The 22,797-nt window shown below is 49.1% G+C and overlaps 1 protein-coding gene across 2 annotated transcripts in view; it reads left to right on the forward strand.

Moving 5' to 3' along the window:
• dpyda (dihydropyrimidine dehydrogenase a) overlaps positions 1–22,797 on the forward strand; it is a 123,764-nt gene that overhangs the window by 52,383 nt on the left and 48,584 nt on the right. For both annotated transcript variants that reach the window (XM_084703342.1, XM_084703343.1), the window contains 3 exons: positions 1,889–2,073; positions 5,778–5,993; positions 19,083–19,247. In XM_084703342.1, the coding sequence (XP_084559468.1) occupies positions 1,889–2,073; positions 5,778–5,993; positions 19,083–19,247 (566 nt within the window). The remainder of the gene's footprint in view (positions 1–1,888; positions 2,074–5,777; positions 5,994–19,082; positions 19,248–22,797) is intronic.

The raw sequence follows: 22,797 nt of genomic DNA on the forward strand, positions 1-22,797 counted from the left end.
TCTCCTTGCCTCCTTCCTTATACCTCCCTCCCTCCATCCCTACCTCCTAGCCTCCCTCCCCTCCCTCCCAGCCTGCTTGGCTGGCCCTGTGCAGCTCCAGACAAATGATTACACCCTGGCAAACCCACATTTGGCTGATTGGTGATTTTTGCTGAGTTTCATAGGGGGCGTAACCCAGAGAACACACACACACACACACACTGACACGCACACATACGCACCGACACACACACCGACACACACAGATATGGAGCTGCCTTCTCTGTCATTTGAGGGTGTGGAGATGTAACCCTCTTCTGTAGCTCCTGTGTGTGAAATACACAGACCTCAGCAGAGCATTAATCACTCTGGCTGGCCTGTAATGGGCGCGTTTGAACTCCCACCGTAGCCATGATTCTTTGAAAGCTTTGTTCAAGTCGACACCAGGTTTCACCCAAGAAAAACGAGCTTTAGCTCAGCTCCACGCTGCGGTTTCGGTAAAAACCCAGCTTCTTCCACGGTCCTTTCTTTTCGTCTGTATGTCTGTCCGTGTCTGTCTGTCTGTCTGTGTGTTCTATGCCCGATTGAATGATCTGGTACTGCTTCATTCAATCTTCGTTTGTCCAAACAATCTGGTCCATTCCGTTTCAGAATCAAATTCCTCCAATTGAATGGGGCGACCATGTTTTTTTTTTTTTTTTTCTCCGCTCGATGTCAGAGTGTTTGACAGCATTCAGGTTCAGCCCTCAGCAAAAGGACACAGTACAGCACATGACACCATGCAGCATGACTACTGAACCTGAAAGCTCCAGCACAATGGAAAATGCTCCTTTTTACTCATGTTATTTGCACATTTTCGCCTTACTGCCAAAGGGGTATTGCCATTGAATTCAACAGAAAGGTACACCCCCCCCCCCCCCCATCCAGAGTCTAATAGCACGTAATCAATCTCCCGACTGTTGTACATCTGTATTAAAACAGAAAAAAAACATTGATATATGCAGGCCATCGTCCATGCTGAAAAGCATTCTGTCTGCAAGATGAATGGTATCGGTGTGAGAGGAGAGAGAGACGGAAGGAGGGAGGGAGGGAGGGTGGGGGGGGAGAGAGGAAAGAGAGAGAGAGAGAGAGAAGAGGAAGAGCCAGAGCATTTTATAATGTAGATGAGTTTGACAGAGTATATCTTGGCTAACGTTCCTTATGGTGAATGAAATGCATCAGGAGATGTTACATTAACCCAGCTGAGAAAGCGGGCGGCGGAAAGGAAGAGAGAGAGAAGAGAGAGAGAGAGAGAGAAAGAAATGGAGAGAAGGAGAGAGTCAAAGAGAAAATAATAAAAAAAAAGAGCGCAAATCCACCCATTGTCATTTGTCATGTCACACACCTCATATTGCTCTCAGTATGGTTTCTGGTCTATCACACTCACTCGCTTCCTGCTCTCTCTCCTCTCTCCCTTCCTCTCTTATTCACTCTTGTTCCATCTCTGTCCTTCCCCTCCTCCTCTCGTCCTGCTCCGCCACAACCCCCCCGCCCCCTCCCGACTCTGTCCATCTTCACCCCTTTTCGGTACTTTGGGCCTCCTCTCACTGTGTCTCCCTCCCTCTTTCCTGTCTAATCCCTGTCTTCCCCTCTTTCTCCCTCGCTCCTTCTCCTTCCCCTCTCCCCCTTGCATCCCTGTTTCCCCCGTCCTTCCCTTTTCTCTCCCTTTCTATGCCCTTTCTCTCTTCCTCCTCTCCTTCTCTTTCCCCTCTCTCCCCCATCTACTCCCCTATCTCCCCTCTCTGTCTCTCCTCTCACTACCTCTCCCCCCCCCCCCCATCCCCCCCCCGTCGTCCTCACTCTCTCCTCCCTCTCACGTTTTCTCTCTCCCCCTCTCTCCCTTCCTTGGTCCCTCCTCTGTGGGCTCCAGTGAGGGAGGCCCTGGCTCCTATCAGGCTGAACTGCTGGGGGCTTCCAGAGCTGGACCCAGAGACCATGCAGTGCAGCCAGGCCTGGGTGTTTGCTGGAGGGGACGTGGCCGGACTGGCCAACACAACGGTGGAGTCGGTCAACGACGGCAAGCAGGCCTCCTGGCACCTCCACAAGTACCTGCAGGTGGGTTGATCCCACGCCGGGTACAGTGTGCACTCACACGCCTCCACTCGCAGCTGTAAACAGCACACACACACACACACACACAAACAGGCATATGCTGAAGACGGTACACACGCGCACTCACGCACCGCTGTAAACAGGCAGCACACACACACACAGACACACCCTTTATACAGTACACACACACACACAGACTCACACTTGCACAAACGCTTGCAGCTGCGACCAGCACACACACACACTCTCACGCTGTGCACAATACATACACACACACACACGCTGTATACCAAACACACACGCACACATAAGCACACACATACAAACTCAAACATTATTACACTGAACACATACATACAGGCTACAGGCTCATATCAAACGCAATACACACTATCTAAACCGGGTCCACCCCACCCACCCACCCACCCACCTCCTCCCTCCCCCAGAGGCCAGACCAGATGTTTGGTATTAAGCTCCAGGATTGGTCCTGAACCCCCACCAGGAGAGGAGGGATCTGGACCACTAATTAATTACGAAGGAGAAAATGCTGTGTACGAGGGATCCATGCGCTCGGTATACCTTAATACCATGTAAATCTGCTTCTAATCACTCTCCCCGCATTATTGGCTGTAATGAATTTTGGCTCCGTGGTCGTGACCTACACCGTTGTATACTTGGAGCAATTTGCAACGGTTGTTTGGCTGCATTGTCGAGTACAGTGTGTCTCCATGCTACATAAACAGCTTGCTCCGTTCCTGCGTGCTAACTAGCATGGGCTGCCTCCCAGGAGTTGGCGATGGAAATGTGCTAAGCTTAATTAGATTGCCACTAGAAAGTACCTGGGAGAAAGGGAGGGGGGGAGAGCGAGAAAGGAGGAAAGAAGGAGGGGGGAAAAAGGGATGAACATTTTTGTCAAATATATGAAAGGTAAGAACTGCAACAAAAACATGATATATCTTTTCTTTTTTTTTTTTTTTTTTTTTTTTTTTTTTTTGTAAAATGAATGCTGATTTGCGGCAGTTATGAGGTCCAATCCTGTGGAGTATCCACTCAGCACCCATACGCACTACAGCATGAAAGCAGTGATAAGGTGAGGCCACACTGGGGCTAGGCCTGAAAGGCGGATCCTGGAGACACCAACAGCATGTCAATACCCCACCATTAGGAACGAGGAAATCAAAGTGATCTCAATACAATCGTATTTTATTTCTTGGGGGTGGGTCAAGTCAGGAAACACTTACTAAGAGATACACATTAGTGCGCATCACACCACTGGCCAAACCACTCAGCGGTGTGTGTGTGTTTTGGTGTGTTTGCAAACTGAAGATGCCACCGTGACATCACAGCACTTACCGTGTGAACTCCCAAGGTATGAGCGAGAGTGCAGGAGTAAATGGGTCTGTACTTGGCCTCTCTCTCTGACCTCTCTCCCCCCTTCCCCCCCCCCCGCCCAGAGACAGGATTAGAATCTGGGGTCTGGAAGAGAGAGGGCTGGGCATGTGTATGGGGCTGGGGGTGCATAGTTTCTTCAGCCCCCCCGTCATGTGATCAGGGAGCCGCAAGGGGGGGGGGGGTGGGGGGCACACCGTTTACCGTCAAATGGGGGGGGCGGGGTCGAGGCGACACCCTGCCAGTCTCCTGACCTCCTCATCCCCGGGCATCCCCCCCCCCCTTCCCTCCCCCCTTGAAACGAGGCGAGGGGACAGCATGTCTGTGGGGAGGTGCCTGCCTGGTTCACCGGCAGGTTAATCGTAGGGGCCTCTCCGCCGGTCAGCAGCAAGCAGAGGTAAGTGTTTATTTGTAGACAAAATGACCACTCGCAAACCAGGCGAGGAAAGGGGAAGGAGAGAGGAGGGGGACTGCAGAACGTCTGCCCATTTTACAGCAATGGAGCGGAGAAGGGGAAATGAATAGACGCAATTTACAGGAAGGGTCCCCAATTAATATGTGAGCTGTGCGGAAATAAAGCTGAACTGCATGTCCCCATCCAGGCATTACATGTTTTTCGATAAAAAAGGTGTCATTTTGGGGTCTCGGTTTCAGAGAACACATTATGAAGCCCTTGTGCTTTTAGCCTATTTGTGCTTTCATGTGCTTGGTTGGATTCAGGCACATGCTGACATCCTAATGTATGCAAAGACCTAGTATAATGCCTGGTAGTTAATCAGCAAGAACTGTCAGATCTAATGATAGAGTGAGGTGAGAGAGAGAGAGACGGAAAACATGAGAGAGGGAGAGAGAGAGAGAGAGAGGGAGAAAACCGAGAGTCGCTATTTCATACATGAAGACATTATTTATCTGTTCATGTCTGAGGTCAGCTTCATATGTGGCACCCAAGGCGACAGAAGCGTCTCCCAAGCAGACATGGCAGGAGGAACCGCTCAAAACATGTCAACTCCTGACAGCACCAGCACTGCTCACCCCCCCCCCCCCCCCCCCCCCCCCCCCCAAAAAAAAAAAAAAAACACCCACCTCCTCAGCCCTTGCAATAATGCCCTCTTTTGTATTTACGTTTCTTTGCTGCTGATCCATCCACCCCCCACCCCCACCCCACTCACACACACACCCGTACCCCGCCTCAGCGCCCGCCCCGCCCGCCTTGTATCCCTCCCCTCGTCGGTCTCTCCCCCGGCGGAGAGCGCCGCGCCCGGCCTGTCATGTGGGCGCGTCCCCGTCGCCTGACACCTCCTCATTCATTATGCCGCCTGTGACATCATTACAAAAGCAATCAGGGGCTGACGATAAACGCCGGGCTAATTAAAAAGACAGGCTGCCGCTGCCGCGGTGCAACGCGGCAAGATAAACAACCACGCCGAGCGCTGGGGGAGGCAGCATCCTTCTCTTACCCCCCCCCCCCCATATGGCTGCCTTCACACACACACACACACAGCCCTGCCGTCTGTCTGAAGGGCGAGGGGTGGACGCTTTCCTCCCCAGCCTGAACACACTCCCGTGTCGCACGAGACGAGGGGGATGTCGAACGTTAGCCTCCAAGGCCCGTGAGGCTAGCAAGCGAGGAGAGGTGTGTGTGTGTGTGTGTGTGTGCATCCACATAACAGAGGTGGTTCAGTGCTTCGTGGGATAGCTTTAGTGTGTGCTTAGTGTTGGGACACTGCAGGGTTAAGGTTTGGATCGGGCTTAGTTTGGTTCCCCAGTTATTTGTGTGTTTCAAGAGGGGGGGGGGGGGGGGAGAGAGAGAGAGAGAGAGAGAGAGAGAGAGAGAGAGAGAGAGAGAGAGAGAGAGAGAGAGAGAGAGAGAAAGAGTCAAAGCTCAGGGGGTCTTACATGTCATAAAGCCTAAGCCTTATGACCTTTTCATCAAACCTCATCATTGACGTCTCGCAGTATCTCTGAATTAAAGGGATCATCTGTGGATTATTCACCTCCTAATCTAAAAGAACTCCTCGGGCCTAGGGAATTGGCAACATAAGGGCTGGGTTTATTATTTACTTAGCAAGTCTATGGACTCATTGCAATGGGACCAAACAATTGACAGGAACATGCCTCCAATATTGCACTGATATACAGTATCTCCTTGCGGATATATCCAGATTGGATATCCTGAAATCCCTCCTCCCACCCATTTCTCTCTTGTTGAAGTTCAATTCGACTCAGATAGTCGGCGAACAGATAGGAGGAGAACAGGGATGAGACAGATGTGCGGTGTCGAGTCTCCCTGAGTGACCTGGTATCTCCTGTCCCCGTAGTCTCTCCATGGTGAAGACGTCCCCAGCGTTCCCGCGCTGCCCCTCTTCCACTGTGCCATCGACGCCGTTGACATCAGCGTGGAGATGGCCGGCCTCAGGTTCCCCAACCCCTTCGGCCTGGCCTCGGCCCCGCCCACCACCTCCACCGCCATGATCCGCAGGGCCTTCCTGGAGGGGTGGGGCTTCGCTCTCACCAAGACCTTCTCATTGGACAAGGTAGGCCGAGTACTTCCTGCTGCAACGGCCGACCACTTCGAAGACGTCGAAGAAAGCTAACTTTTTTTTTTTTTTTTTTTTTTTTCATCGCTGATAAATATAAATATTTTACATGCAGCTATTTTACTCCTAGTTTTATGTGTACTTGTTTTACACGTGCATTTTACATACACTCACTGGTCACTTTATAAGGTACTGCCTTAATTCTTTGTGGCATACTTTCAACAAGGTGTTGGAAACGGTCTTCACAGATGTTGGTCCATATTGACATGATAGCTTCACGCAGTTGCTGCACATCCACGATGCAAATTTCTTTTTCCACCACATCCCAAAGGTGCTCTATTGGTTTGAGATCTGGTGACTGGAGGCCATTGGAGTACAGTGAACTCATTGTCATGCTCAAGAAACCAGTTTGAGATGATTTGAGCTTTGAGATTGGTGCACTATCCTGCTGGAAGTAGCCATCAGAAGATGGCTACACTGTGGTCATAAAGCGATGCACATGGTCAGAAACAATACTCAGGTAGGCTGTTGTGTTTAAACAATGCTCAAATGATACCAAGGGACTCAGAGTGCCAAGAAATTATCCCCCCCAACTATTACACCACCAGCCTGAACCGTTGATACAAGGCAGGATGGATCCATGCTTTCATGTCGTCTACGTCAAATTCAGACCCTACCATCTGAGTGTTGCAGCTGAAATCGAGACCAGGCAACAATTATCCAATCTTCTATTGTCCAATTTTGGAGAGCCTGTGCAAATTGTAGCCTCAGTATCCTGTTCTTAGCTGAAAGTACACTGACGTGTGGTCTTACCTACCTCGGTTGTTTGAGTTACTGTTGCCTTGCTATCATCTCGAACCAGTCTGCCCATTATCTGACATCAACAAGGCATTTTTGTCCACACAACTGCCTCCCTGGATACATTGTAAACCCTAGAGCCGGCTGTGCATGAAAATCCCAGTAGACCAGCAGTTTTTGAAATACAACAACCACGCCACGTTTAAAGTAACTTAAATCCTCTTTCTTCCCCATTCTGATGTTCTGTTTGAACTTTAGCAAGTTGTCTTGACCACGTCTACATGCCTAAATGCATTGAGATGCTGCCATATGATTGGTTGATTAGCTATTTGTGTTAACAAGCCATTGAACAGGTGTACTTAATAAAGTGGCTGGTGAAGATGTCAAGACAGAACACTACTTGACGTATTCACGCAAAAAAAGACAAATCAGTAGTGATTTTCCTCACCAAATGATTAAATGAATGTAGTATTACAAAGTTTCAAATAACTCTCTAAACTTTGCTTCATGATAGTTCCACATTACTACACATTGTCTGATCACGTTAATTTAAGAACTTTAAACTGCCAATTCAAAATACTCTTTTGCCTGTTTGGCATAAAAGTCAAGTTTCATCAATGATTCTGTGAGAGAAGAAGCTCTGAAAATATACTTTATTGAAGTTAACATATTACGTTTTTTAATTTCTCTTATTTGGAGATTGTGGGAGGGAGTCAGGAACGTGTTTGTTCTGCGCTCGCTGACGTCTCCCGATTAGCGAAGCCAGAAATGGATATGCACTCAAAGTGAAAAAAACAACATGAGAAAAGAGAGACAAGGCAAAGAAAATCATTTAGGGATAAACAAATAGCACTGAGACATGGCAAAAAGTTGAAGAGTCGTGACTGATCTGAGCCAAACACATTTTCATGCGTCTCTCAGAGAAAGTGTCTTTGAGATCAAAATGACTTCAAAATTCAGTTCGACTTCCACCGAGGAGTTCTCTGCGCGACTGACAGGAGGCGATTGTTTGGTACCTGCCAGTTGTGGTCTGTACCGCCTCTGGTGTGTTGAAACAGGACATAATGGAGAACAGAGTGGGAGATGACTGAAGTCACTGCCTCCAACACGTGTTTTATAGACCAGCCCTTTGTCATCCTTAAAAGGTCAACCCTCTTTTATTTTTAAGAGAGGCAAATGGAGAGAGTGAAAGAGAAATGCAGAGAAAGAGAGAGAGAGAAGGTGGGTTAGGATGGCGAAAGCCGCAAGCAAATGCTCTTAGATGTACTTAATAGAAGCAAATGAAGAGAGAGAGAGAAAAATAGACAGTGTACAGAAGTTAGAACACAAGCCCTATTTTGTGTCCTTGTCCGGTGTGCTAAGCACTACCTTTTATTAAATCAAATTAACTCATTTTCTATATTTTAATTTTCTATATTTCTGTCCTTTTCTTGCCTGGTGCCACTCAACAATATCCCATGGGGAATCACCTACTCCTACCACTACTAAACAGACCTAAAATGTCAATTACGATGACAACAAGATGAATTCATTCAGAAAACATTGTTGACATCCCAGACCCTGGTAATGCTAGTTGCATGCCAGCATGCACAAATCATCAGACATGTTCAAATGTGGCCTTGCAAGACACAGCGCAAAACTGTACTTGCAGTGCGAGCTTTGGATCATTATTAGATAGGCCAGGCCTACCAAGGGGAGTCTAATGAGACGCTGTGGTCAAAGCGATGTGCTATCCTCCTCCTACCTAAGATGTTCCAGCTCTCTGGTGACGTTGAGGAAGGGTGGGGGGAGGAAGGGTGGGGGGGGGGGATGGAAGAGAAGATAACAAAGCTGGGGGTGTGGCGCACCAGGCAAGCCTTAATTAGAATTAATGAACTGTGTTGGATAGGAAAAAATGTGCCGTTTACCCCTCCCCTTCTCCCTCCCCCCACGCACACACGCACACACCACCACACACACACACACACAGTCCCCACCTCGCTATCTGCCTCCCTGGGATTGGAGACCTTGTCTCAAAAAAAACAAGGGAGCAAAGCGAGACCACGGTTAGTCTCCAGTGGTGATCAATGGCCTTTTGTCTGCGCCCTCTTTTCCTCCTCCTCCTCCACCCCTCCTCCTCCTCTCCCTCCTTCATCCTCCGCTTTCCCTCCCTCACCCATCCTCCTCCTCCTTATCCTTCCACTGACGAGTACATTTTTCCTCCTGTTGTACCAATTACCTGAGAGTAAGATCCTTCTGATTGATACATGGCCGTGTGGGTTTCCACGGCGAGGCTAATTACCAGATCTCCTGATGGATGTCAGTGTGTCACCGCGGCGATGCCGTGGCGACGCGGCGAGGGTACCCGGGACAGATGAGGCGCAGACAGGCCTAGTTAACCTCCGCCACTGCTCCGGGTGGGAGGCATCACACCTGTGATTGGCCCTAACCCAGTTACACACAGATGGGAGACTTTATCTACTGCTAGTCGGCCCTGGCCTGGCTCGGCTTGGCTCGGCACAGGTCTGGAGACAACTGTTGGTGGGTGAATTATGCTCCTAGTGTGGGACTGCTCTGGTGTTCAGCACTGGTGGCAGAGCATTAGGGCAAAATGATGCTCCCCAATGTGGTGTAACACAGCTGTCACATGGGTAGTGCTCCGGGCGATATGGATATTCAGATGTTATATTTGAGCCTTTGAGTAGATTTCGCAAAAGGGTGCCACGATGTGGATTTTTTTTTTCGAAAACAGCCTCTTCAGTTTATTTCCAAAGTCACAATTTGACAATCAGTCAATCAAGCCTATTTACTGATAAATAAATCGCAGTGGTTTCCATTGCAGAAAGATTTTTGATTGTTTGCCACCTCACTCATTCCTACTGTAAGCAAGAACCTTGCCTCAGCGCATGATGGAATGACAAATGTGTCTGAAATCCAGTGTTTCCTTTGTAGAATGTTTTCTTGTGCACAAGATGTTACAAAGGAGACTGCAGTGCTGTAGCCAACATGATGGAGAGCTAAATGAGCAATCAAGGGAATTGCTCCCAAATCACAGGTAAAAAGGGACCATTTGGCTGAAACACTTACTGCTTGGTTAATACCAGAAAAGCACATAATGCAAGTGATGTCAAAACGCTGTATTAATATAAAGCTGACTGGACTCATTTTTGTTTGACTGGAAGTGGAGTCCTGATTCGGGAAGATCGGATTCATACACACCCGCCTGGTTATTATGGCATCAACCCAGGGGCCCTTGTGGCTCACGGGACTAATGCACGCATCATGCAGGCTGAGGCCTCGCGGCAACCTGGGTTAGAATCCGGCCCAGGCCCTTTACAGCATCCACTGTCTCTCTCTCTTCCCACATTTCCTGCCGTCTCCCACACCATCTCTATCGTGAATTTAAAAAAGCAGAAATGCCACAAAAAAATGTATCTTAAAAATGTCAAAAAGCCTCTTACTCAATTATGCAAAGTTCCATCCATATGGTGGAGCCGATCTCTTCAAATTCCGTAATAATAGCGCGACCAAGACACCAAATGATTTGGATTTTGGAACCAGAACAAAATTCAGTTGGACCATGCACCAGTGCGATAGTTGGTACCACGGAGATTTTGTAGTTCCTTATTCCCAACCTTCCTCTGTATTGTATGACCGCACACAGGCAATAAATTGCTTCAGGCAATGACTTCTGCAAAAGGCAAGACATGTATGTTATTATCGCATGACACAATATCAGTCTATCGTTGACTAAATGACAAACGTTGACTTTGTTCACTGGTAAACTCTGGGGCTGTCCGTTAGCGTAGCACCCACCACACCCTCGCATAATCCCACGGTATGTACGGGCACATCTGACGCTAGTGTCGCACTTGCGTCCTCTTAACTAACTCCGTAAATCTCCCTGTACTCATTAACGGCATCATTTAATCAACTGCTCCGGTGTTTTTATTAAGTGCCGGTAGGTCACAGGGGTCATGTAGACGCGGCGCCATGCCATTGGTGTTTTTCAACCGCTAATAAATAACGAGAAGTAGTTTGCCGTATGGCAAGTCAATGAGCCCGTTATTCATGTGAAAGAGATGCCTCTGGCTACAGTAATTAGCTGCTTCTCTGCGTGGACAACCTCTGGGTGTTTGGACTGTGTATAATGTACAGTACCAGCAGGGAGGAAATTAAATCTCCCTTTGACCAGAGGGATGGACAGGGATGCAGCATACAGGCCTTGGTCTAACCACACACAATGATGACTCGTAGAAACGTCGGCTGGTTTACATGTATGTGTGGTGTACATGTATGTGTAGGTATGTGTACCTACACATGCTTCCACACATGTATCAGTGTGTGTAGGTGTTGGCCTAAAGGGCATGCACCGCGTAGATTTCTCCGACCTAGCAGCTGACACGTGTCCGCCACTTCTACACCGATCAGTTTTTCTTATCTTTTTTGTGCTCCTCGTTTGCGAGAATAAAATGGCGGCGCGCAGGCCGACTCAAAATGGCCTCCCAGCTGTTGGGAAGGGGAGGGGAGAAGGGGGGGGGGAGAGAGAGAGAGAGACAGGGGGGTCCGCATTACATTACTCGGCGTATTTCCCCCATGTCAACCTGCGCTAATATGTGTTCTCTCCTCCCTACTCGTTCGCTCATCAGGGCTGATTGCTGTGGGCTCCTTCACAGTTGTTTCACATTAGGGAAGTGAGTCGACATAGACGATGATTCTGACTGGAATCAGCGCCCACGAACATGGCTGTCAAAGCAGTCAGTGAGATCTGAGAGGTGTTGACTAATTGCCTGCTAATTACACAGAAAATTGTCTAATTAAGCTGACGGTTAATTAGGCTAAGCTTGCACAGCAGTCTTGAAGACGTTTTTTTGGGGGGGGGGGGTGGGATGGTGGTGGGGGTGGGGCGGGGGTGTTGTGTGCGAGTGAGGGAATGAGTGTGGGTGTAAGTGTGTATGAGTGAGCGTGTTTTCACACCCAGGGTGGGGGGTGCATGGTAAGAGATTGTTTAATTGGCACACATTCGGGGACTTTTCCAAGGTACAAAAGCAAGGGAGTGACAGGGTGAAGTGTGTGCACGTGCGTTTGTGCGAGTGTGTGTGTGTGTGTGTGTGTGTGTCACCCTACTGCACGATGACGGCTCAAGCGGGTGTAGAACATGACCAACACTCTGCCTGCTTCCTTCCGTGTAAACATGTGTGGCCATTCTGATGGATGGAAGGATGGAAGGATGGACTGAAGGACGGACGGCGAAGGCACACAGAAACACAGAGAGACGCGCACGCGCGTGCACAAACGCAACCAGGCTCTTTGTTCCTTGAGTGGTCTGGAAAGCCTTCGTGCATATCAACAGCAGCAACAGCAGCAACAGCAGCAACAGCAGCAACAACAACAACGCCGGTAGCGAGACCAGAGGTGCCGTGTTGGCGAAGCAGCAGACAGCAGTCACAGTCCAGCTGTTTGTGTTTGTTTAACTTCCTAATGACCAGTGTAGGCTACCCTGCCCCGCAGAACACAACAACGGGACAGAGAGAACAACAAAATACAGGGGGAGAGAGAGGGAGGGAGGGAGAGAGAGAGAGAGAGATAGAGAGAGAGAGAGAGAGAGAGAGAGAGAGAGAGAGAGAGAGAGAGAGAGAGAGAGAAGAGGGGAAGGGAAATGGCGGCAGCCTCATTAGATGCAGTTCCATGTTTACGTTTGATAAATACGCCCGTTAATTGGGAGATCAGAGTGCCAGTGACTGCCTCCCTGCATGGCTCAGTGGACCGCCGAAGGATGCTCGGAGATGTCTGCTGCGTTTCACTAATGCGGTGAGCCTCCCAGTCTGTCGCTCTGTCCAACACCTCGCTCAGCTGCGTTTGAGGGTCGACCGGGCCTTAAAGGGGAGGTCACGTTCCCAGAGTGCCCTCTTCCAATCAAAGAAGGAGTTTTCCTGGTTCAGCTGAGGCAAGTTGTTTATTTCGTGGGTGTGTGTTTTTTTCCCCTCGTCCTTGATCACAGCTGTCACAAAGTAACGAGCTGCAACGCTCGAACAAACAGCGGAACCCACTCGGGTCGGCGTGAGGTCGACGTCTTGTCCAAACAGACAATAAGATAATAAAAGCACTTCCCAATCATGCAAAGGGCCTAAATCCAGTCTGTTCTCATCAGGGTGGTGATAGCTAAGTGCATAAAGCTGTCAGCCAAAGTAGCATTGCACCTCCCAAACCGTTTTCTAGGGAGGACTCTGGTAGAAGTGGATTTCTCCCCTTCCGCGTGCATGAAAGATAGTCCGAACTCGGGTTATCCGATGGAGAGAACGAAAAGGAGAGAAATTACTAACGGTGGAACGGGGGGTGGGGGGGGGGGGGTGGAGGAGAGGTGGACAGTGAGGAGGACTAATGACCAAACTGACAGACAATATCCTTCTTCATCTATCACTCCTGGCTAATATCCTGCCGTCTGATGTTCATTTGTTTAGGCTCCGTCTATCATGTCCTCTGCTCATGTCTGAAGTTCTGGAACGGGCCGTAATCTAGTCAGCCCCTATTGCTACCTAAATCATAATGACTTACCTCTGAATGTAGACCCCCCAAAACAGAGAGAGAGAGAGAGAGAGAGAGAGAGAGAGAGAGAGAGAGAGAGAGAGAAAGAGAGACAGAGAGAAAGAGAGAGAGAGTGTAACGCAGTGAGGTCAAGAGGCAGCCCAACTAAGATTAAGTAAACAGAGTTGTCTAAGGATTTATCTCATGTTGTGGGCTGCTTAGATTGGTGAGGTAGATGCTGTCACGTCATGGGTTCCAGGCGTTCCAGATTGAAAGCTGGCAGCAGTAGGGAGGATTAGAACCGCCAGGGCCTATCTCTGTCACACATCTCCGTTGACATCAATGAGGATCACGCGCGTGTGCCCCCCCGCGTGTGCGTGCGTGCATACGTGCAAACACACGCGCACACACACTCGACGCACACTTTCTCACTGTCTGCGCCACACTCTCCCCTCTAACACTATCAACACCCCTCCACAACCACCCCCCGTAAAACACCAACATACACACATTACAAATTCATGCACACACACACACACAATGGATTGTTGTGTACTGTAGCACCAACAACAGCAACACTATTTAATGTCCAGGCCCATCTTGTCTGAGAATAGCATGGGGCAGATTGCTGACTGCAGCTTTCTTCCGCCTCCAGTTAACCCCCTCTCTGTGCACGTAAGTGTGTGTGTGTGTGTGTGTGCGTGTGTGTGTGTGTGTGTGTGTATTAGGTTTGCGTGGTCGGCAGGGGCAGTACACATCATCATTTAATGATGGCTTAGCAAATGTAACATCTGCACTTTGCTCTCTGACGAAGATGGATGATGGGGAAATCGCCTCCTAGCTGGTACACAGTGTCCCCCCTTCCCCCCCTCTTTCTCTCTCCATCTCTATCTCTTTCTCTCTCTCTCTTTCCATCTCTCTTTCTCTCTCTCTCTCTCTCTCTCTCTCTCTCTCTCTCTCTCACTCTCTCTCCCTCTCTCTCTTTCTCTATCTCTTTCTCTCTTTCCCTTTCTTTCTCTCTCTCTCTCCATCTCTCTCTCTTTCTTTCCCTTTCTCTCCATCGCTCTCTCTCCATCTCTCTCTCTCCCTCCACTTCCATCCTGTTGGCCTGTCTGGCTGAAGTCGTGGCGAGAGAGAGTGTACCCCTCCTTTGATTTTTCTGTCACGACTGCTTATGGTGATTAATGTGTGGAGTTGCGGGCCACTCTGGGTGATTATGGTACCAGTGGGTCCTGGTGCTGCCCGCCTACACTCAGTCCTGAGGGTGGAAAACATTCCTCTTCTGGAACCTTCCCCTCAGCTCAAATGACTCATTCCGGCATTCCTAATGAACTTATTTCTTCTGAATTGAATGCAAAACCCCTCTCTGCTCAATGCTGTGTTCTTGTCATCTCGTTGGTGCGTGCATTATAAAGCATGCTGCCGTGTGCATTATTTTCCGTGGGGAGAGACGGCGGCTAGTTTTTGCGTTGTGAGGACTAGGCTATTTCTCCCTGTCTCCGGTTCCTGGCTGTGGTAGTGATGATCTCCAGTCTGCAGGAGGAGCTAGCTGGGTGTTTGATCTGGTATTAGCTTCAGTCTGCAGCCTAATGTGTTGGATTATCTCCCCCTTGCCGATATGCAGCGCTCTTGACCCCTCTGCTATAAAAGAAAGAGGGAGGGAAGAAGGGAGGGAGGGAGGGAGGGAGGGAGGGAGGGAGGGAGGGAGGGAGGGAGGGAGGGAGGGAGGGAGGGAGGGAGGGAGGGAGGGAGGGAGGGAGGGAGGGAGGGAGGGAGGGAGGGAGGGAGGGAGGGAGGGAGGGAGGGAGGGAGGGAGGGAGGGAGGGAGGGAGGGAGGGGAAAGAAAAGAAGTAAACAGCGAGGCCTCCTCGGGGCGAGATAACAATGGTTGAGTAAGAGGCACCCTTTACTTTCACCCCCCCCCCTCACCCTCCCAACAGCAGAGGGCTAGGGAGGTGTAAGATTCGGTTAATTCACCATGCTAGGGCATTAATTCCAGCCTCCGTTAGTCCACCTACCCAGGCTGTCAGATTTCTCTCTCTCTTGGCCATCATTGCCAAAAAGCAGATACACTCTGAAAGTCTCCATGTCGTCAAAGGTGGAAAAAAGGATTTGCTGCGATAAGACCAGTAAACCAGAGAGCATATAACTGCTGGTTTAGTCATCCCCATATGGCTGAAAATCCCCAGCAGGGCTTTAGGTGTGAGTGTGTCTGAGTACGTGTGAGTGTGTGTGTGTGTGTGTGTGCGTGTGCGAGGAACGCCTTGTGTGTGGGCATGTTGTGCAGATTTTCCGTGCGCGTGTGTGCACGTAAGTGTGTCAGTCCACCATATTCGATTAGTATTTCTCCCGTGTGTTCCTCTGTGAAAGGGCCGCTTGCTGTAGTGTGAGGATTAGAGACCTGTGAGACCATGATAAACCCCCTGTGGGCGCCTAAACACACACACACGCTCACACACATGTGTGCGTGTGTTTCTATGCATATCTATATACGGATATATGCCATTCAACCTAATCAAAGAACTGTGTTTTGTGTCTGAGTGTGTGTGTGTGTGTGTGTCTGAGAGTGTGTGTCTGAGTGTGTGTGTGCCAACATGTCTTTCTCCAGCCTGATCCTGCTTGTTACTGAACAGCAGGATAGCCCTGTTTCCTAACCAGCCGGGAGCCCTTCAGTGGCATTAGTCTGGGGAGGAGGAGCAGGCGGGAAGGGCAGGCACCAACGGCAGGCGGAAAGGGAGCTGGTCGCCTTGCACCGCCAGTGTGCTGAGACATAAAGGACAGAGTCACAAAGGATCAGCGCACATGTTAATCTATATGAACCACTCTCCGGGAAAAGAGTTTCAAGCATGCACATACATGCACGCACACACACACACACACAAAAGGAAACAGAGGGCGGGAAGGAAAAGAGATGTGTTGAAGGGAGGAGAGAGGCAGAATAAGGGAAAAAAGGGAGGGGCGAGAGGAAGGCGGAGAGGCAGAAGCGGCGGGGCACAGTGGTACGGTGGCGTTATCAGTCGTGCTGCGAGAGGCACCCGGGTCTGGCCCACGCCTCTCTCCCCGTCTCCTTTGGGCTGTCTGCACGCTCTCCCTCCAGTCGGTTCACATTCAAACTCTTGGTTGTGATCATGAATACAGCCTGCAGCTAGCTACTGCCTGGCTGGGGCCTGGTCAGGAGTCAGAGCCGCAGATGAAGATGGAGGTCCTCAGGACCCTGGGGAGAGAGAAGGTTCTTCCTACCCCCCGCCGGCCCCCTGCTAGTCTCCTGCTGTCCAACCCCAGGGCACCGACAGTTCACATTTAGTCTTTTTTTTTTCACGTCGGATAGGAGGTTAGCAGCGGCAGACAGGAGGTTAGCATGTAGCGGCAGATAGGAGGTTAGCATGTAGCGGCAGACAGGAGGTTAGCATGTAGCGGCAGACAGGAGGTTAGCATGTAGCGGCAGACAGGAGGTTAGCATGTAGCGGCAGACAGGAGGTTAGCATATAGCGGCAGACAGGAGGTTAGCATGTAGCGGCAGACAGGAGATTAGCATGTAGCGGCAGATAGGAGGTTAGCATGTAGCGGCGGACAGGAGGTTAGCATGTAGCGGCAGACAGGAGGTTAGCATGTAGCGGCAGACAGGAGATTAGCATGTAGCGGCAGATAGGAGGTTAGCATGTAGCGGCGGACAGACACACCCAGCCACAAGTAAAGAGCGGGAAATATTAGTTTTTTGTAGTAGTAGTAATAGTAGTAGTAGCTGGCAAACTTTTTGTTTGGGGTTAGCTGTTCAGACACGTAGAGACAATATCAAGCTAATTACACTCAGTCAGCCTAACTATATAAATGCATTAGGGACGTGTTTAATGTGAAATTCCTATTTGAATCCATTACGGGGACAAATACTTGAACCGGCAGCACCATTTGGTAGATAAAAGGATAGAGAGAGAGAGAAAGAGAGAGAGAAAGAGAGAGAGAACATAGATGTGGCTGTGCTGTGTCTTATCACAGACATGCAAATGAGGCCTAATTAGAGCTAATTATGGTTTCTTGTCTACGTTGTTGAAAAAGGAAGTCCAAATGTTATGAAATGAAGTTTCTACACCATTATCTTAATTGTTTCCTAATTATGATGTAGATTCCATATGCCTGCATTGGTGTTCAATACTGTCATCCCATCCTGTAGTAGGGATGACAGTATTGATAACTAGCATTGCTAACCAGGCAACATGTACACTGTACATCCCACAAAATACTGTCTTGATAAAACCCCATTTATTTGTACATAGAAAGACCTAAGCAATGTGTGTGCGGGTGTGCATGCATCCATGTGTGTGCACGTATGTGCCTTTTTCCTGGGCGATTGACCTTGCGGTGCTTCTGGTTGTAGTTGGGTTGTTTTGTGATCTGCCAAAGCCATTAGCAGGTTGGTTGAAGCATTAGCCCTGCTAAGCTGCCAGCTGCCTCCTCTTGTCCTGGCCTGGCTGAAGAGGAGAGGAAGGGAGGGAGGGGAGTGGAGTGGAGGGGGGAAGGTAGGGGAGGGGAGCCGAGGATGACTTCAGAAAAATGTCTCCCTTCACAAGAATCTAATTACTACTGGCCAGTACGGCCATTTGGCCCAGTGTCTGTCGGTGAACAGTTTGCCAGAAAACCGTTGAGGTTTGATGTATGTATCTGTCGCAGAGGAGTCAAATCTATCTATCACAGAGGGAAGGAGAGTGAAAGAAAGAGAGGAAGGGAAAATGAAGAATGAAAGCGCGTTCTGTTGAGGTGTGGAATCTCAAGGTGCTCATTCAGCAAAAGACAAGCTTATGTTACATAAAACAGGGAGAAAGAAGAGAGCCAAAGAGACAGAGAGCGGGAGAGAGAGTGTTGCCAGAGAGATAGAGAGACAGAGAAACAGAGAGAGAGAAATACAGAGAGTTGCCAGAGAGAGAGATTTTTTACTGAAACCAAACTGATAGATTCAATTGTTTATTCAGTTACGCAAAAAAGCTTTTCTTTAGCTGTTATTCCGTGACTTGATCTTCTCCACAGGATAGTGTCTTAGGAGACCCTGTGTGATTAAATATGAACTCAGTTCAGCCTCAAACACCCTGAGGAGGGAGAGGGAAAAAAATTAAATAACATTTATCGAGTTTGTGTCATGTATTTTTGTAAAATATGACCATAATTGTATTTTTTATGGTGTTTTACAGAGACATAATGAACCAAGAACATATGCCCCGCGAGGAGTTTCTTTTTTTCTTTTTTTAGTTTGGCTGCAATCCAGGAGGAAGTAGCAAGTAGGCTGTTTTTACAGCTCTAGTTGTGTAAATGAATCATTCTGAAGGTGTATGTAATTACAGGCATTACAAAATATCTACTTTTAACCTGGCCACATACTGTAAAGAACCCTGCAGGGATAAAGACTACAGATTTAGAATTGTTCCCTGTAAAGTGTTTGGAACAACACTGTTTAGTGCTTAGTGTGTATTGTGGCAGGGATAGAGAAGGGAAAGAGGGTTCCATTAAGTTTGTGTCTAAGTTATTTGAAAGATCTCTGGAGTAACTGGAAACGAACAGTAGTCAGCTGTATATTCTTAGTGTTGAGACACAATAACCAAATACGTAAAACCTCTCACAACGTGTCACATTCAATGTATATATTCAGCATATACATTCAATACCATAAGTATTACAATGTATTCAAATGGTATTCAACTCAACGCAAAACTAAGAAAATACTTTCCCATTCATCACCATTGTTTTCCTCCACCTCCCCCTTCCTTCCTGTCTGGTTCACCTGACCGCTTCCTTCAGGACTTGGTGACCAATGTATCCCCCAGGATCGTACGAGGGACCACCTCGGGGCCCATGTTCGGACCAGGCCAGGGCTCTTTCCTCAACATCGAGCTGATCAGCGAGAAGACGGCTGCCTACTGGTGTCAGAGTGTGACCGAGCTCAAAGCTGACTTCCCCAACCATGTGAGTGATGCTACTGCCTGTGTGCCTCTGTTGTGGCTTGGTTCGGGGGATTTGGCCTTACTGTCGGACGATGCATAGGTTCAAACATCAAACAATGGATGACTCCCACAGCAATTCTTGTTGTGGGCGAAAGACGCCTCTGTACTTCTAAAAAATGAACACCAGACACTTTCGAGAAATAAAATATTCCAGGTTATTAGACCAAAGAACAACCCTTTCATGAGAATGCTTTACATTACACACTTGTTCTTTTCATTTGCGCAAATTAGTTTCGCTAATCACACTGTTTGAATACAGCCTTGGTCTGTGTTTTCTTTGTTGCTGGTGGTAATGTCAGTCCCATGCATGTTGATGAAGGCCTTATATTTAGGCTTATGTTCATACTCATCCATCCATGCTGCCGTGTGTCTGAATCCGCCTGGGCATTAGCTGAGGAAAATGGGGGGTGGGGGTGCGGGTGGGGGGATTATGAAAGTGAAATTTGTCTAATTTCTTCAATTCACATTTTGGGGAAAACGTGCCCGCGGTATCAAAGAATCAAAAGACTATCAAAGAATCGAGTTCTCTCCTCCAGAATTTGAGTGAGTTTTTCTATTCACCGATTCCCTCCGTCCTCTCCTGCTGCCATTGTTGATCTGGATGAGAATTGTGTGTGAGGCAAGGCCGTGTGTGTGTGGGTGTGTGTGTGTGTGGGTGTGTGTGGGCTTGTTCCACACCAGCCTGCCTGTCCTCCTCATCTGCCCCTCTCGCTGTTTCTCTAATTGAGGCGGGACAAAGCAGACGGTGTTCCCGTGTAAAACAGCGCTTCAGAAGTGGTCGGACACAAAGGAACTGGACTTGTAGGGTGGCGCGTGCGTGTCCGTGTCCACGCGGGTGTGCCTCACGTGTGTAACGCGCTTACGTACCCGTAAGAACGTCTCCACAGCCTTCCTCTAGGCTTGAGGAGTCCTAATACGCTGACCCAGACCCAACTACGGAGGTAAACGGTCCTGTAGCAAATCCACAGACACCCATCTCCCTTCGTCCTCCCTAATCACCCTCACGGTTGGCGGGGATCGGTGACAGCGCTGGAGGAGAAAATACCTGCTCTGATTAGGACAGATTAGTGGACGGTCCCTTGAAGAAGCGGAGAGGAAGAGGACGGAGAGACGCTCCTGTCGTTCAGGGCTTCCACCGCTCCTGCAAGATGGAGATACTGGTCTTCTCAAGTGGAGCGGTGACCTATAAAAACACCTATGGTGGAGGTGTGTGTGTGTGTGGGGGGGGTCATCTCCCAGAAACACACAGTGAATTAGAGGGAAGTACAGGCCCATTTACCCCTTCTAGATGACCTTGTGACGACCTGAGGTTTTAGGTCAGAACATTCTGGACAAATAGCCCCAATTGTGGCTCCGCACTCCCCAAATGGTCCCTATTACCTCAATAGTAAAGAAGTGGAGTATAGAAGAGAGACACATCATTTGTGTGTGTGTGTGTGTTTGTGACCACTCCTGTTGGTGCATGTGTGAGCACGTGCACACACGTGTGTGTGTTCCCTGGTCACCAGGCTTGAGGGCGACAGTTTTCAGGTGATGTCCGCCGTCTCCATGGAAACGTGTTGTTAGCGTAGTGGGGGGGGGCAGTTTGGTATTGTTAGCGCTGGTCTCCACCGCTAAGGTGCTAACAAGATTATACTGAGACACTGAGCACATCTGAGACAGTTGGGGTGGATGTCTCTAACAAAGTCTGGCAAAGAGGGGAAAAAGAAGAATCTTTTCCATTCCAGAAGTGGTTCTCCAAGTGGGCCCTAGGGGTCCGCGAACCATAGCCAAGGGGTCCGCAAAATAATTTGGCATATTGGAAAATTGTGCCGTAGCTCGTTGTTTCTTCTGGGGGCGGACCCCGGACGTACCTTCCCCCGATCACCTGACCCCGGGCTGGCCGGTGCTGCTGTCCAAGGTGCTGCGCCCCTGGGTTGCCACAATATATATAGAGATATATATATATATCTGCCCAGTTACTCTTTATGTGCTTTATGACTGCACTGTAAAAGGGTTGGTAGATATAGGTAGTCATAACAATGGTATATGACTTGCAGGTCGACTCAAATGTAAAACAACATTGAGTGTGGCCATTTAACGGTCAATAAATCTCCAGGTTCGGTGCCTGACTCCCGTTCCTGCTTCCTCGTCTACTTCCTGTGCGGGACGCATCGGCCTCCCCTCCTCTATCCCTTTCGTCTCGGCGAGGATGTTTAATATCCCAGAATGCTCAGAACATCAAATAAGACTAATACATCTCAAATAGAGGTCCGCGTGTGTCTAATGGTAAAATGTCAGGAGTGCATGGGAGGTGCTTGGCTTTATTTGCCCAGTGTGATGTAGCTCTCTTTAAGCCAGAGTGGTATAAGGGCCCTCGGTATGGGCCAAGTGACGGGTATGATTCGAGGGAGCGCAACACCCCGGGAGATTGATATCCAGCGGATATTTGTGGCGGCGGCGGTGGAGGGGGGGGCTTGGGAAGATTTGGGGGGTGGGGGGGAGGGGGGAGTTGGGGGGGGGGTTTAATATCCTCTAGTGAACCTTTCCGCCTATTATGTGACCTGCTGTTGGAGGGAGTAACATTTACTGTCTCTCGAAAGCAGGTTTTAATGCTCGTTGTGGCTAGACAGCGGCCTTATGACGGAAGAGGTGACGGCCGTCTCTCTCTGTGGCATTTGGATAGGGCGCCCATTCTTCATCCGAGCTTATTGCCGTCTCTTATGTACTGTAGCAGTGCTTAAGAGCTGGGCTGGCTTTGGCTCTGCGAGGATTTCATCTCTAGACACACTGGAGCAGTGTATTGACGACCACTAAACAGCGATGACCTGAAACGTTTGGAAGATTGGATTCAGATGAGTTTGAGATGGAGGTTGAATACGGACAATCCAAACAGAGGCCCTTTTTGGCTTGTCAACAAGTTGTGTGTGAAGGTGTATGTGTGCATGTGTGGGCATGCACGTGCACGTGGGTGTGAGCATGCACGTGCGTGTTGAGTGCGCATGCACGTGCGTGTGTACGCGTGCAATTTTCTGCGTGCGCATCTGTGTGTGATTGCGGCGCCAGCCAGCGTAGGCGTGTGTCTATGTGTGCGGCCTGTATGTATGTATGTATGTACTGTATTTTTCTGAAATAAAACCGCGGTTTATAACCCGATTTAAATGTTTTCTTGTGGTGGTGCGGTTTATATTTCGAAGCGGAACGTTTTTATAACAAAACAACAGTAGAAACGCTTTTTTTGTGAATGCTATTCAATCCGTGAAGGAGTAGCGTCGCACAACTATGTGCTCGTTCGAATGCGGGTCTCACAGCGTAACGTGGCATGTATGCGTAGCCGGTGAAGCCACCTCCCTGAAATGAGTTTTTGCAGGTTGGGATGGCTGCTTGTGTGACGGGCATGTAACAGCTGTAGCCACGCTCCGTCACGACAAGGGTTCGCTCACCAATCACGGGATACGAACGCACGACCTCCGACTTGCCAAACGTGACCACTACCAACTACGCCAAAGAAGAGCTCGATCTTTGTTGACGCG

Source organism: Hypomesus nipponensis, chromosome 8 (genome assembly GCF_054491055.1).
Source record: "Hypomesus nipponensis isolate SF chromosome 8, ASM5449105v1, whole genome shotgun sequence".
Lineage (NCBI taxonomy): Eukaryota > Metazoa > Chordata > Actinopteri > Osmeriformes > Osmeridae > Hypomesus > Hypomesus nipponensis.